This window comes from Artemia sp. Qi Xiang Cuo, chromosome 6 (genome assembly GCF_049724085.1).
Source record: "Artemia sp. Qi Xiang Cuo chromosome 6, ASM4972408v1, whole genome shotgun sequence".
NCBI classification, from domain to species: Eukaryota; Metazoa; Arthropoda; class Branchiopoda; order Anostraca; family Artemiidae; genus Artemia; species Artemia sp. Qi Xiang Cuo.
This window is the reverse complement of record NC_142799.1, coordinates 13,596,867-13,612,862: the sequence shown is the minus strand read 5'-3', so window position 1 is coordinate 13,612,862 and position 15,996 is coordinate 13,596,867. Positions and strand designations below refer to the sequence as shown.

The window sequence follows — 15,996 nt, the reverse complement described above, 5'->3', positions numbered from 1 at the left end:
GTTTTAAAGTTTTTGGGCCTTCTACCTTATGAAGAAGAAGACGATGAATTTGTAAAACGTAGACGCAAAGAGTAGATCGAAAACAATGACAAAAGCTTGTGTTTTCTTAACAAAAATCCTTTATCAACAATTATTACTCACTGAGCTGTTACATGAGTGTTTCCGCTGATGTATTTGTTTATTTCTGTCTGAAAAATATAACTAATATTAATTTCTTTTGTAAGCCTTTGGTGAAGTTTTATAACGAAAAAAAACAAAACTGTTGTCGTTTCATGTTGTTTGTTGTAAAGGGAAAGGCAGCGTGGTCTAACGAAGTATCTATGTTATCAAACTGCTTTGATTTTAATCTCAGTACAGGCCACAGTTCATATAATTATCCAGTATGATCATTCCCTATCTCACCCATTATAAAAACCCGGACTGAGGTGCGAGTTATTCAAAGAACTTAGAAACATAAGCGGCATCAAATATTTTCACGGATTGGCAAGTCAAGTCCGAAATAATCGAACACAAGGGTAAACCTTTTATTAGGAATAATGCGCTTATTAACCATTTCTAATTGATAGATTCAAAAACACAAATGCATAAATGACTAAAGAATCAGGAAGAGATTTTTGTTCGCACCGAGAACGAAGACCAGAAATGATCTGCGATAAGCTTACTGGATAATTATATGAACTGTGGTACAGGCTTAGCAAATAGTGTTATAAGTAAAATAAATAACCGAAATCAGGCGTAAACAACAGGTCGAAAAAATAAAACAAAAATGTGCTGAAAATTACTTCTAAACAATTTATTTTATCAAAGTTATTACTTTCTCAACTGTTACTTAAGTATTGGCATTCACGCTTGTGTTTCTATCGGTTTAAAAAATACAAATAATATTTATTCTCTTTTTTTCGGGTTCATAGCCAGTATTGTAACAATTACTTCGGATTTGTACTGAAGTGTAATTAAAGTACAGAATTTCGGGCTAGAGTGATAATTTTCTAAGTACTTTAGCTGCAATAGTTGTATTCATAGTATTAGTAGTCGTGGTAGCAGTATTCATAGTGGTAGTAGTCTTAGCAGTAGTCGTGGTAATAGTAATCGCAGTAGTAGTAGTAGTAGCTGATAGTTGCCCTTTGTTTCCGATTGAATTTTTGTTTGATTCACACCAGAGTCTCTTATAGCCAAGTTTTTAACAATAACAGTGATTTTTAGCAATAAGTTAACAATTATTAACACAATAAAGTTAGCAATCATTGTTTTAACAGCAAGTTGACTAGGTTATGAAATTCCCAAATGAATTAATCAAGAACCAAGAATAAACAGAAAGTCGGACGATTTAGCAGGAAATCAAAAGGCATTTTAGTTAGCGGATTGCTTCTCAATCGAAATAATAAAGGGAGTTGCCACCACTACTGACGACCACAGCCTTATTGTATATATATATATATATATATATATATATATATATATATATATATATATATATATATATATATATATATATATATTACCGGGAGACTGGTGGCTTCGCCGCCGGGCCACGGCATTTGGCACGCTTCTATATATATAGATTCTCACTGTTATTTGTCTTCTGAACTTAGACAATTTTACCCTATTATTGATTTCATGACGTCCTAATGGACCTTACATTAAAACCAATGCCATTTTAAAATTACAATTTTTTTATTGGACCTTTGACCTTTGCCGCAGCTTATCTTTCGTCATTATAAAGGCATGTCGCCGAACCATTGTTTCTTTCAATTTTTCAGGTGGTGGGACAAAAACTTCTTTTTCTTCCAACGATTTATCTAGTCCAGATTTTTGATTTTACAAAGTATGGAAGGCATTGACGACCACCTTTGTTTCTGTTGATTGTTCAGGTGGTGGGACAAAAACTTCTTATTCTTCCAAGTTGTCAACTTTGACTAGGTTGAAATAAAAGCTAAAGCACACAGCGACACTTTTCTAGAACACTAGTGATTATCACTTTTCTCTCGCTTGTCTTATCTATTGTTATGATAAATATAGACATGCCACTTGAAAGCATATTATAAAAAAATACTTATCATGCTGCATAGTTTCGCTTATTTCATATTTCAGTTTTTTAGTTTTACGTTTTAAGTTTGTTAGTTTCTTTTTCAGTTTCTAACGCTATTTGCAACGTCATGTTCTCTGGAAGCCACTCAATCTTTATGGGATATGTGCTTTATAATAGGCGATCCTTACTTAGCATTTTTCATTGCTTTGGTTCTTCTTGTAAACATGAGGTGAGGTGAGCTCATTCATTTACTTCCTAATAGAATAATATATCCAAATACATACGTTCTGGATCTTGCTTAAGTGTATTTACGGAAGAACGTCTTATGCTCTCTAAAATTGAAAGACCTATCAAACATTGTGTGTTGACAGGCATGTATTGTTTAACTAAGATTAGATAAAAAGGGGAGGGGACATTTCTATCCATTAGATAGGGTACAAATGTCCAAAGCCGCTTCTATTTCCAAAATCTATATAAGGACACTCTAAAAAAATACACAAGTTAAATTTTCATTAAAACAGGCTAAACAAGCCAACAAGTTAGATTAAACAGGCGAAGAGCTTTTTTTGAGGTAGGCCTTCTTTTCAGCCATAGCTGCTTCTATTTATATCTATGGTGTAAAGATATCTGTTAGTTTTACTTTTAATAGTCATTTAAATTGTTGCAAAGATTTCAGCGTAATTAATTTTGAAAATGCTCTAAAAATTCCTAATAATTTCGCGAAAAAACATGCTGAGAGACAGTTTTACATGTGTCTGCGAACATAAGATACTGTACTTACAGTATATCTCTCTCTCCTTTTCTTTGTCTCTCTTTCCTCTCTCTTTCTCTCTCTCTCTCTCTCTCTCTCTCTCTCTCTCTCTCTCTCTCTCTCTCTCTCTATCTCTCTCTCTCTCTCTCTCTCTCTCTCTCCATCTCACTTTCTGTCCTTTTTTCCGTTTTCTTTTCTTTAGCGTTTAACTTCTCATAATTATTTAACTACCGTCGTGAATAAAATGTCTTTCTTGAGCCAATTTTCTTCCTCTCTCTCGCTCTTTCTCTCTCTCTGTTTCTCTCCCTCTCCATCTCACTTTCTGTTCTCTCTCTATTTTTGTTTTTTAGCGTTTAGCTTCTCATAATTGTTCAACTACCGTCGTGAATAAGATCTCTGTCTTGAGTCAATTATCAGTTTTTGTTTTAGATTGTTTTCTTTATTTTATACCTTCCATTCAGATTTTAGGCGATTCTTTTCCTCCTGATAATCAAATATTTTTAGGGATCAAGTGTTAGAAATGCAGCGTGAAGACCCTGAGAAAACCGTTGAGTCCTTATTGTCCATGCCGGGTCAATTGGAGTCGTCAGATGTTCTTGACTTATATAGTCTTGTAATTTTCTACGAAGTTATTACTCCTCAATCATTTAGAAAGGTAAAAAATAAATTGAAATAAATAGGAAGTTTTAGTTTCTGTATTTACAGCTTGGATTGGGGACTTAGCCTAGTATTTATTATCAGATTAATAGAGAAAAGAAAACAAAGTCAGAAACAATTATGAACAAAGGTAATAATAATGAAGGAAAGGAAATTGACACTAAAACATGAGTTCAAATATAAACCACAATATTTTAATTTACTAGTTGGCTCACTCTGGGCTCAATTTAATTTATCAAACGCAACAATATGCCTAGTAGATGATAAAACTCATCACCAACTGAATAGGTTATCCTCCCCATTTTTGGAAAGACCCTTAATAGATAAAGATTATGTACAAGTTAAAGGTCATGGCACAAACCCCTATCAATGCATGTGTGATAAGGGCAGGAATATTGAATCTCTGGGCCATTTATTTGACTCTTGAAAAACTTACTGAAGTATGTAGGACTAATTGCCTTTACCTGCCGCCATGTATATATAAAATTCAGATGTGTAACATTATGCGCATATTAGCAACCGTCTATGTTGCACAAGCAAGTAAATTTTTGCTGTAAAATTTTCCTTGCGCTTAATGCAATGATGGTCGCCACAGTGCTTAGCCCTCCCCAGCCCCTTGAGCTATCGGACTTGAATATCTTTCATACGAATTAATACCAACGCTGGATTGACCTCTAAAGAAATGTTGAAATGAGGTTAATACACACGTGCATCTAAATAAGAGGGCTGCCGTCATCCTTAGCAACTCGCTAAGTGTAGGAGGATATAATTTATCCTTTTCGCCAAGTATAATAGGATTGCAAACCTGAAATATAAATGCTTTATTCTATGGCTCGATTTGGCACCATATGTTTGCTTTTACTTTTATTAAGTAAAGGATAAATACATCCTAGCACGTTTGTAGGAAAGGGAGCTTGGGTGCCTACAGCAGCCCATCAAGAGGCGGCATGGGGTGAAAAATTGTCGGGCCTGACCCTCAAGGGGGGCTTGTTCAAGATTTTTTTTTTTCTGATTTAAAAGTTGGTGTTGTTAGTTTACTTATTTTAACTTATAATTGATGCACTTCTTTTATTTATTTATTTTTTCTATATTTTTTTTTATTATTGTTTTTTTTTTTTTATATTTTTTTTTCACTGAATAGGAAACCTTTTTGCCATTGAATAAATTGAATATCAAAAGGAATGTGCCATCAAAAACGATAAAGACAATGGTAAAGGTCTAAAATAGGGGCTCTCCAGAAGGAGACTGGCTACAACAAAAAGAGAGACGCTTCGGGATTGCTAATTCTATGATCATTTTTAGGGTTTTGTTTCCATTTTGGATATTTCATCCCCATTCCCTTCCCCCTCCTGTTAGTCTCATATAGTCCTAGGTTATGTAAAATAAACTGAGGAAATTACATAGTGATAATGACATAATAACTGATTAAAACTGATTCAAAACAGAAAAAAATTTAAAAAAACAAGGAAATATGATTAATTGATTCTTTGATACTTGCTGCAAATTGTAATGTGTTAAAGTTGATTATTCGGTGAAGCAAAAACAACTGTTTTCGTACTTTAGCAATTAAGAGAGATAAGCACTTGAACTAGGCCTGGCACCTACTCACCCATCCAATCACCTAGGACAAGCAGTACAACCAAACACAATCAACCAAAAAGAAGGGTCCATAGATCTGCAGCATTGTAATTAGTAAATATAAGCCATAATAAACTCAAAAGTAAAAACACCTCAAAACTAGTAAGTAATTCCCAGGTGATCACCATGCACTAGGGCTCCTCAGAGGAATACACATTAGCCTATATGGGTATCGGCGCTTTAAGCGGTGTGTCTATCATGAGTTCTTTTCGACATTCTTGTTATACGTGAAGCGTGAATGTGCAGGTACATATTAAAATGATCAAAAAATACATACAAGATGAGATAGATATATGGGCTTAGGATAATATATAGTGCACCTTTTTGTTGAATCTTCAGTTTAGATGAGATTTTTGGAATTTTATATTGATAAAGACTTGGGCCGAGGACTAGACTAAACCATTCCTGGTTGCAATCGGAATCATAGCTAGGGTCTAGTTGATTCATTTAGTCCTTAAAGGGACCTAGTAAGTGGGGGTATTAAGTAGGTAACTGAATCATAATAGGTTCTTTTTCAGAATCTTTGATTAGTATATACTGAAAGGGCAGCTGAACATAAACCACATTTGATAAGAAGTAAGAGCGAGTGTCCATCCATAAACCCATAATTTATTTTAATCAGGACATTTACTAGAGGGAGTTATTTAATGTGCACCACTCTCTGTGGAATGTAAGACCAAGTCTGATAGCTATTTCTTTCTGGGATCTGGGCCTGATTTGATCTTTGTCGGGGAGGTCCCTGACTTTCTCGTCATCAAGACATCAACCAAAAGTGATTATCAACAAAAATTACTTAGAAGTAATAATAAGTATTCTAATTGTATCTTTTGCGCTTTCAGACACGGGCCAACCTCTGTGGAGGGAAGGAAAGAAGAGCTAGGTTGTTGTCACCGTGACGTTTACCAGGAAATATTTTTGGGTTAGTTGGGCAAGAATTTTTTTTGCTATCCAGATCCAAGTCTTTTGGATGTCCGACCCGATCTTACCTTTTTTGTGGGAGGAAGGGCTAAATTCGTCCCATCAGGATGTATGCAGGATGGCGCTATATAATACCAACCGAGATTTGATGGGAAGTAAGAGTATATTTACCGCTGTTCAAGATATTTTAATCAGAACATCTACCAAAAAAGGCAGTAAGATTAAAAACAGAAGCGGTAGATAATTAGTACTCATTTCTATAATTTGTTTTTAGGGTCTCGACCTCTCTATGGGAAGGAAGTTATTAAGTTCTTGTTGTCAGGATATCCAACAGAAGAGGTTTGGTGATTTCAGCGAAAGTTGAAGAGATGTGACAGATAGTATCAGTCTTTGGTCTCTTTCGAGGGTCTATAACCGATCTAATTTCTGTGGGGGAGTAGTGACATTATTTTCATGAAATCAAGATATTTACCAAAAGAGGTTGTCAGATCCTACGCAAAGTTAGTCTTAGCGAAAATAGTACTGTCTCTAAATTACTCTCATCAGCACATTTGCCAGAAGGGAGTGTGGGATCTAACCCAAACATGGAATGAAGTCAGATCTGGACTTATAATTGTTTCTTGATAGGATCAGCATCCGAGCTGTAGTTTTTAGGCCGACATTTTCTCTCGAGAGTTTCTCCCATCCTACCTATGCGCACATATAGTTCTATGGGACGCAGATGGAAGAACTGTGCTAACTATTTGGTTAAAAAGCAGCTCCTCCCAATATATATTGATAAGCTGTGCCTTATTTAAACTAAGAACACATTTTTGGCCTAAACTGGTTTCCACCTAATTGCAACTTGTAAACTGTCTGAAATCAGAAGTGCTGTCAAATTTCGACAGTGAATCTAACGAACGGGTTGGATATGGGAAGAAGTCACTTTTGTCGTTATTGAACCATGGCTGTATTTTGAAAAAATATCACTATAAAGCTAGTTTCAGACGCAGTCTAGGGGATATCAGTGTAGTTCATTTGCACCAAAAAAGGGGATTGATTGAATTTGCTTAATGCATGAACTATGCTTCTTGTTATAGCTATTTCACGAAAAAATGTTTGGCGAATCAGAGACTTCGCTGGAACAACATTTCACTGCTGCTGAATTGGACACCAAACACATTCCACTTAGTCAATCCCTTTGTCTGCCTGTCACAGTAAATGAGCTCGTTGATTATCTTCAAAATCCAGATGAAACTAAATTGAAGTTCAAACTTATAGACTGCAGACCATATGGGAATACAAGTTCGGGTCATATTCCAGGAGCAGTCATCCTTGACTGTAACGTCGTGAGTATTTTCTATAATTGAACTTCCTTTGTTATAAGCCTTGGTATTTACTTAGGTGTATTGTTTTTAACATTTATTTAATCCTTTAAGTAGCAATCTAGAAGCTATTTTCTATTTTTGTTTTCTTAGTTTTTTGTTTTCTACACCTGATTGTTGAAGTCAAGATTAAAGGAGCATTTAGAAAAGATAAAACTGGAAGTAACTTAAAATGGTAAAACTGGAAGTAACTTAAAATGGTAAAACTGGAAGTAACTTAAAATGGTAAAACTGGAAGTAACTTAAAACGTGAGATTTAACAATCAAGCTGCTTTGATTTTCTTTCTCGTAATGATAATTTAGATTATCGTTGCAAAATGGAAAACTAGTTAACGGGTAGTTTTAAGTAAGGCTCTGTGCCATCTAGTCTTTTATTGTTTAGTCGTTCTAGCGTGTCTCAACTGTTTGGTTTAATTAATGATTTTTATTAGCAAAACTAATCGCAAAGGAATAGTAACGTATGAAGCTGAACCATGAATTTAAAGGCTAATCTCTAAGAATTCGCAAAATAAGACACTGTAAACTGCGAGCGATTCCTCCTAAACAGAAGTAAATTCCTTCCTAAAGCTTAATAAAAGACCAGAAACTTTTGAATAAGGAGTTGCCAAACGTTTTTTTTACTTCCACACAATAAAATAATATTTTATTTATTGAGAAGGTGTGTGGTATTGACGAAGAGTGAATTGGGAGCTGTACTTCTTATTAGTAAAGAACATTTTATGGTTTGGAGCCTCAGTGTGCCTTTTGGCGCGTTGTGTATTTAAGTTTTTTTGTCTCCTTTTATTTTAGATAAACCTGATTGAGTCTTGATCAAACAAAATAATTGATGATAGCGTTGAATTGCTATATAGTTTAGAGAAGTCATAGAAATAGAAAAAAAAACAATTATCTTTAAGTGATTAGTATAAATACAAATGAGGGAGAATACAAATTAAGTTCTATCATTTAAATTAATTCGGCCTCGATTATATTTACGATTTTCAAATAATAAATAACGTAACTATAGTATATCAAATGTGAGTTTCTTTCGTTATTATTTTTGTTTTCTTTTGCATAGAGTTGATGTTCTATTTCTCATCTTTTTATGTCTGTGTTAATTTTTCTAACTGAATTTTTTCTTTTTTATTCTCCCTCCCCTCACCCTGCTCCATTGATAAAGGCTAAAGATCCCTGGACGGGAAGCAGAAATATTCAGACCGTTTATTATTAACTATATAAAAATAACTTTCAAAGCTCGCTGTCTTATTAAAGATTTTACGCAGGTTCATTATCTCATTTTAATTATACACCAAATAAAATGTAATATGTAAAGTAAGGAGACGACTCCCGGTTACATAGCTATTGTATCTCGCTGTAGATGAATCTCAAAAGTAACTGTTCTTGATCTTTTTTTTTTTTTCGAACCATTTTTTTAGCCGTCCATTCTATTAAAGATGATTTAGTATTCCATTGACCTTTTCTTTTTTTAATCTAGCTTCTTCAAGACCCAACTGTGTTTAATACACTAACTGAGACCATATTTAAAAGCCCTGATGATAAGGAAGCGCCTAGTGAGCATTACTGTTTCATGGGAACTGGTCGACATGATCATGATGGTGAATTAAATATGGCAATTTCATATTTTCTGCAAAGGAAAAAACAGCATGTCTCAGTTTTAGTTGGTGGATTCTCAGGTATTCTGTTTATTATTTGTGTTAAAACTTGAAAAAAACAACAACTTGGTAATGTTGTAGAGTAGCGGCTCTCCACAAGGAAATATCTTAATAAAGTAAAAGTAGTAAAAGTAAAGTAAATAAGTAAAGTAAAGTAAAAGTAAAGTAAAGTAAAATAAGTAAAGTAAAAGTAAAAGGAAATATCTTAATAAAGTAAAAGTAGTACCTTAGATTCCTTGTTTTATGCTCCTTTTCATCATAATAGTGTTGACCCTGAAAATGCATCCCCCGCCCCCCCCCTGGTGGACCCATGCATCTACTTTCTTTGTTGCTGCTTCTATCGTTTGATCAGAGATATAATGGGTAATTGTTGTATAAACTCGAAGATATCCAGTTTAGCATCAGTGCCTGATTGACTATTGGATGAAAAATACTATTTTAAGTGAGATAAAACGGGAATAAAAAAGGAAAGAAACATGATGGTCTGATTAATATCAATATGCTACATGTTATAAAGTAAGACTTTTGTTGTTTTAGTGTTAGCTTTTAGTCTGACATTATATTCTAAGACTATATTCTTGACCATCAGGGGGGGGGGGAAGGTAGGTATGGTAGGATGGTTGGATGGTAGGCATGAATCCTACCATATATTTTTATTTTCTTTTATTGACATTTTGGTCAAGAAACGGTTTACATGGATTTCAAAAGATGATGAAAAAACGGTCAATAGTTCTCTTTTACTTAAAAAAAAGAAGCAGGGATAGGTCAGCTTTTTCAGGTCAAGCAGTTTTCAAACTAACAGGGTTAGAGACTGTGTCTTCCATTGTATCTGTATGTGCCATAACTTTTGAAAATGCTAAGTGAAAAGTAAATCTTATTGTTTAAAATGATTAAGTGGAAACTTGCGCAACCTTGTATTTCTTAAAAAAAAAAGAAAAAAAAACGGGATTTCACTTTTTAATGAAAAGACCTTCATATGCTGTTCTGCATTTGTTGGTAGTAGCGAACATCAAATTTAAAAAAAGAAGCGTGGGTGAAAAATCGGCAAATCAGTTTAAGAAGCTGTAATTTTCCTTTGAAGGTTTAGTTGTCTTTGGGAAGCAACAGATTGTTAATTCTTGAATTTTCACGGGCGAAAAACGTTGTCAAATTTTCCCGCCTCAATGTGGCACTACTGACGGAAACGTGGTATTTCCCTAAAAACTTAATAATTTTAAACAACCAAAAAAATCTTAGAAAATCACGACTTTTTGGCGGGAACAGACTATCATGGGTCCACAGAGCGAAAATGTGATTGAATTTTGATGTTCTTGGACCTTTAAACGTCAGTAATCGATGAAGTATTAAAAAAAATTAGACACGAATGACAGACGGGTAATGCATAAATTGAGCCTGCAAGATAATTATGCTTGCAATAATAGCCTCTTTTAAATGCTGTTGTGCATTACATTTTTCTGTGGGACGAGTTAGCTTAAATTTCTTAGCAAATTATGATAGTTAAGAGCCGGTGAAGCTCAATATTGTTTAACTGTTAACTTTGTTGTATGTTCGGTTTTAACCATAGCATTCTATCAGATGGTTTCATAACAATCGTAAAAGGAGAGTTATATTGAGTGCTTCGTGCAAGTTCATGCTTTGTAAGAATACAATTTCGACAAAACCTTCAGGGCCAAATGTTCCATTTTATGTCACTGGCTGCCAATGCTTACTGCCCCTTACTCAAAAGCAAATTGGTTAGAAATTACGGCTTAACATTATCAATTTTATTTTATTTCTTTAAATCATAGCACTGCACGATGCAATCATTCACAACGAAGAGGGAAACATATCTACGTTAACCCTTACTGGCCACGATGCACAACGTTGCCATTATTGTGCTTCTTCTAATGGAACATTAGCAGATGAAATTAGCGAAGCTTTAGATTTGCAGAAGAAAGAAGAAGAAAAGAAGTCAAGGCCAACGTCATTCTTTGGTAACTTCTTGCCGTAAGTTGGTTCTCTCTCTCTCTCCTTCTCTCTCTTTTTCGTTCTATTTCTGTCACTCTGTTGGTGCCCTCTTCAATTTTTCAGGCGACCTTTATTCTTCCTACCCTAGACGAAAAAGAATCAACATTATTAGTTTGATAAAGCTTAATCAAAAGGTAAAGCCGCCGAGTCGGTAATAGTTGGTTGGTTACAGTTTAGGTGGCCATGCCCTTTTGTTTGTAAAATAATTCCTTATTTGGGTTTTTTGATTTTTCATACCACTAATAAATTTGATTTTGCTGTATGTAGAAAACCCACAAAAAATGATGGACCTATTCGTTCTAACTCGAAACATCTTCCCCTAGTCAATAAGTTATCATTCACTTAGTGGAGAAAAAAGAGTTTATTAGGTAGGTTCTTCTTGGGGAAGCTTACCCTAACTCACATCAATGCACCCGTTGGAAATACAGGATTCATACTAAAATTCAAAGTCCTTCATGCAACAAAAGTTTTTGGGAAAGTAGTTTATTTTCCTTATTCCTGGAAATTCCTGCCATAATTGGTCCAAAATCAGGCATGCCTTATTGATTCTACGAGGGCCTTCCCTTATTTTCTGTGCGAGCAGCTTAGCGATTACTGAATGTGGTCTAGCTAGGATTCCATTGGGGGGGGGGGAGAGGGTTTATGCGAAGTTGTTGAAAATGCGGAAGAGAAGTCTTTTCTCATTACAATTGTAGGCTTTAAAAGGGACTAGTTTATATTTCGTTAGACGTCTTCTTGCCCCTAGCCTTACCACTGGGGCAGCAGTTGGGAGGAGTTGAAGCCTCAAGCACAAAATATGGTGCGTTATTTTTAGAATATTGTCAAACTCTATTGAGTTTTACCCTTTCTGAAATAGACTGTAGATATTAATCAATTACTCAATTGCTACTACTTCACCTAGAATGGGGTTCTGGTAGCTTGGAATACATGAATCATATTTAGGCACTACAAATTTTGTGCGAAGCTCAGTTGTACACTAAAGATTTGGCCTTGAAATAGATATGCGATGCTAATAGAAATGTTCGAAATGTACTGCTTGCGGAATAATACAAATGGACCATTCAAAAAAAGAACAAAAACAAGGATGCAGATCTGCAGTTGAATTATGCATGAAGTGCAGTTTGTTTGCAATTGCAGTTTGCTGTGGAGTTGAAGTTTGTTTGATACATTCATGTAGGAAAAAAAGTTTAATGGTTGGCACCATAGGCGGTGACACCATTTTTACGTTGAGATAGGACAATATTGTCACCGCCTATGGTGCCAACCATTAAACTTTTTTTCCTGCATGAATGTATCAAACAAACTTCAACTCCACAGCAAACTGCAATTGCAAACAAACTGCACTTCATGCGTAATTCAACTGCAGATCTGCATCCTTGTTTTGTTCTTTTTTTGAATGGTCCATTTGTATTATTCTGCGAGCAGTACATTTCGAACAGTGACGAACAAGTGACTATAAACTGGTATATTCACCTACAATTTTAAAAAGAACGACCTAGAACATGGTAAAGAACTTACCAAGAAGGCTGGTTATGAAAGCTAATGTCTCGCCTCCTCTAAGGGTTGATCTAAGGGCAGTGTAGAAGTTGGGGCCTAAAGAAAGCATTCGAAGAATGGATTTGTTTTACTTGACTCAAAAGCTGCTTATTCCAGCAGCTAAAAGGAAGGGTTTGAAGCAGGGATATCCAACCTGCGGCCCGCGGGCCACACTACAGCTCGCTAGTCATTTTCAACATCCTTAAATGCAAATGTTGATAAAATTCTAGCTCGAAAACAAAGCCAAAGATCTCATTGACTTTGTATTGTAGAAATGAATATTTGTTTCTTTCTATGTGTGTGTTATTTGTTACTATTTTCAAGGATGAAATAAATGGCTTTTAATTGTATCTTTATGTACCCATTCTTTTGAAATTTATTAGGTACTGCGTCCCATTGGATTATTTCAAGTGACAATGCGACCCACTATAATAAAAGGTTGGTCATCCCTGGCTCAAAGCTTTCATTTACAAGGGGAATATCCAATAGCCTGGATCCATGTAATGATTCGGTGAATATCCAGTGAAAAAGTGACAAGTAAATCTTTTTGCATTAAGAGGAATGTATAATGTCATACAAGGCTTTTACCTCAATATTCTTTCCAAATTTACTTTTATGGTGGAAAATCAGGGGGTTTTATACCCTAGAACTCGGAGTTACAATCTAATAGAAACCCCGAATGGATAATTTCCGCCTATTCGGAACTTACTATAGTTTATAAAAGCTGCTTTCTTTTACTCCGCAAAAAGGTTAAGGCATAAATTTCGGTCTTACAAAATGGTTTGAAAGGCATCAAAAAGGTTTTTTTTATAACCCTCGAGTGGTCTGATCCCTTCATCTATTACTGTTTATTTTTAACTGTATATATCTTTTTGGCTAATTTTATGTTACTTTTTGACTAATTTCGATTTGACTTTTTTTCTTTTTAGGTCCAAGTCTTTGCTATTCCAAAAGCCAATTTTAGCCCCAGTTATCTCGCCTAGCACAAATTTAATTGATAAAATTTTTAGTTATGTTGGCTTAGAAGAAGAAAAGGAAACTGTTCTAAAAGTGAGAAAACCTAGATCAAATAGTCGAAAAGATGCAAAACCTTATAGGAATATGCCTGGTGTTTTCAGCCTTAATGATGATGAAAGTGGTAACTACTGTTTTTCTCTACTTCCTTTTTTTGATCTGAGGTGAATAGGAGAAGGGCCATTATTTATATTAAAGCACATTCGAAAAGTGTTGATTTAGTCAATTAGATAAGTCTTACGATCAATACCTACCATACCTTTGAGAATCAAAAATATGGACTGGATAAATCGTTGGAAGTAAAAGAAGCTTTTGTCCCACCACCTGAACAATTAAAAGAAACAAAGGTTAAGCGATATCTCTTCCATAATGACAAAAGACAAGCAAAGGCAAAGAAGAAGTTTTTGTCCCACCACCCGAACAATTAACAGAAATAAAGCTGGTCGTCCATACCTTGTAAAATCATAATCCTGGACTAGATCAATCTTTGGAAGAAAAAGAAGATTTTGTCTCACCACCTGAACAGTTAAAAGAAACAAAGGTTCGGCGATATGTCTTTCAGAATGACAAAAGACAAGTCGAGGAAAAAGTTAAAGGTCCAAAAAAAAAAAATGTAATTTTACAAAGGCATCACTTCTAATTTAAGGTCGATTTGAACGTTATGACATGAATAAAAGGCTCGAATTGTCTGCATTTAGAAGACAAGCAATAGTAAGAATCTATTTATAGAAGCCTGCCGAGTGCCGGGGCCCGCCGCTCTCCCGCTATTTGGATGTCATGACATCAAGAAAAGGCGCAAACTGTCTGTGTTTAGAAGACAAGCTATAGTCAGAATCTATATATAGAAGCGTGCCGAGTGTCGAGGCCGGGTGGAGAAGCCGCCGGGATTTCGTTACTACGAGGTCAAGGCAATAGGGGTGAATTGAAAGGGTTTCCCTCCTTAATTTTGACCTGTTCCTGGATTTAGCAGTGACACGTGCGGGTGCACATTTTCATAGAGAAAAGTTACTTCTTTAGTCAAGAGTCCACGACCTTTCATTTGAATGGAAAGGCTTACTTTTGGTGAACATATCACTGTAATACTGTTTGTTCTGTTTCCTTGATCTTCGGGACAGTTCACAATAGGTAGGATCCTGTAAATTCCAGAATACTATAAGCACGACTTGAGGCCTGTCATTTGCACAAAACCTAGGGGACTTGACTAAAGGTGTGATTTTTCTCCATGACAATGCGCGTCCACATGTGTTACTGCTAAACCAAAAAACTGATTAAAAACGGGGATGGAACATCGCTCCAAATACCCATGCTGCCTTATCCTTGCCTTTCAGACTTTCATTTGTTTGGACCCCATTAAAGAGAGGCTCTGTGGGGGAAACATTACCGATCCAATGATCCAAGTTAAAAACTAGGTGCAAAAGTGGCTTCGAGATCAATCTAAAGAATTTGATGCCAGAGACATCAATTAGAACAACGACGGGATAGGTGCATAAATGTTGCCAAGGACTCTGTTGAAAAGTAGCCGAAGTTTTGAACTGATTTAATGAACCGTTTCTGCGCTATAGCGATTGTCCCGTCACTTATTCAATGCATCTGTACATGTTATTGAGGGGGGGCGGCTTTGCAACCCCTCCAACTCCTCTCCTTTTTCCTTCCCTTTACCTAAATGGTATTTTGGGTTGGAATTTTTCTTGAAGGAATTTTCTGTACCTATGATAGAAGGGTAAATCTCTCCAGAACACCCCCTCTCCATTTATGCACGATTATGATGGTAGTCCTATATTTCAATACTTTCCCTTGTATCTATATGAATTGTGAATACTTTCCATGACCTAGTGGCTCATCAAGGCTTATTAGGATATATTTAATTGGCCAAGGGATTTACATGACTTAACTTATAATAGAGATTGGGTCAGCTCTGTCGAACTTAGTAAACCTACTTTAAGGGGATTCGATACTTTAAAGGACCACCCTATCTCGTCCATTACTAACTTTTTTAGTTTTTGTGGCCAAACCATTTATAATTGATTGGGTTGTCTTGCTATAACTTGTAGAGCTTCAATAAGAGATCTGAATAAGCGACAGAAAATTAAAAGCCGATACCCGTTTTCCCAGAAATCTCAGAGAAATCTTTTAATGTCTGCCGAATTGTGCCAGAGGTAGAGATATTCACTTTTAATTAAACTTATATAATTAGAGAGTGTAAATTTTTGTTTTTTCGATTAAACAAAATAGAATTTTCTTTTTGAAGTTCTGGAAATGGCAATCCCTTAAAATGCTATAGCATACCTGCTGGGAAAACCCAAGAAATCAGCTCAAAGGAAGTATCATTTGAGCAATTTGGCATCTATGAGAGTTCCCTTTGGTTCTACCCGCCTTGACTTACAACCTTATCGAGACAAGGGACGTAAACTTACATTGTCTTTTCAATCA

General features: G+C 35.4%; 1 protein-coding gene across 1 annotated transcript in view; it reads left to right on the top strand.

Moving 5' to 3' along the window:
* Window positions 1-15,996, top strand: part of TBC1D23 (TBC1 domain family member 23) — a 76,017-nt gene that overhangs the window by 41,461 nt on the left and 18,560 nt on the right. Inside the window, exons 5-10 of the mRNA XM_089090497.1 lie at window positions 2,134-2,258; window positions 3,285-3,435; window positions 7,073-7,321; window positions 8,832-9,030; window positions 10,797-10,995; window positions 13,482-13,690. Of these exons, the coding sequence (XP_088946623.1) occupies window positions 2,134-2,258; window positions 3,285-3,435; window positions 7,073-7,321; window positions 8,832-9,030; window positions 10,797-10,995; window positions 13,482-13,690 (1,132 nt within the window). The remainder of the gene's footprint in view (window positions 1-2,133; window positions 2,259-3,284; window positions 3,436-7,072; window positions 7,322-8,831; window positions 9,031-10,796; window positions 10,996-13,481; window positions 13,691-15,996) is intronic.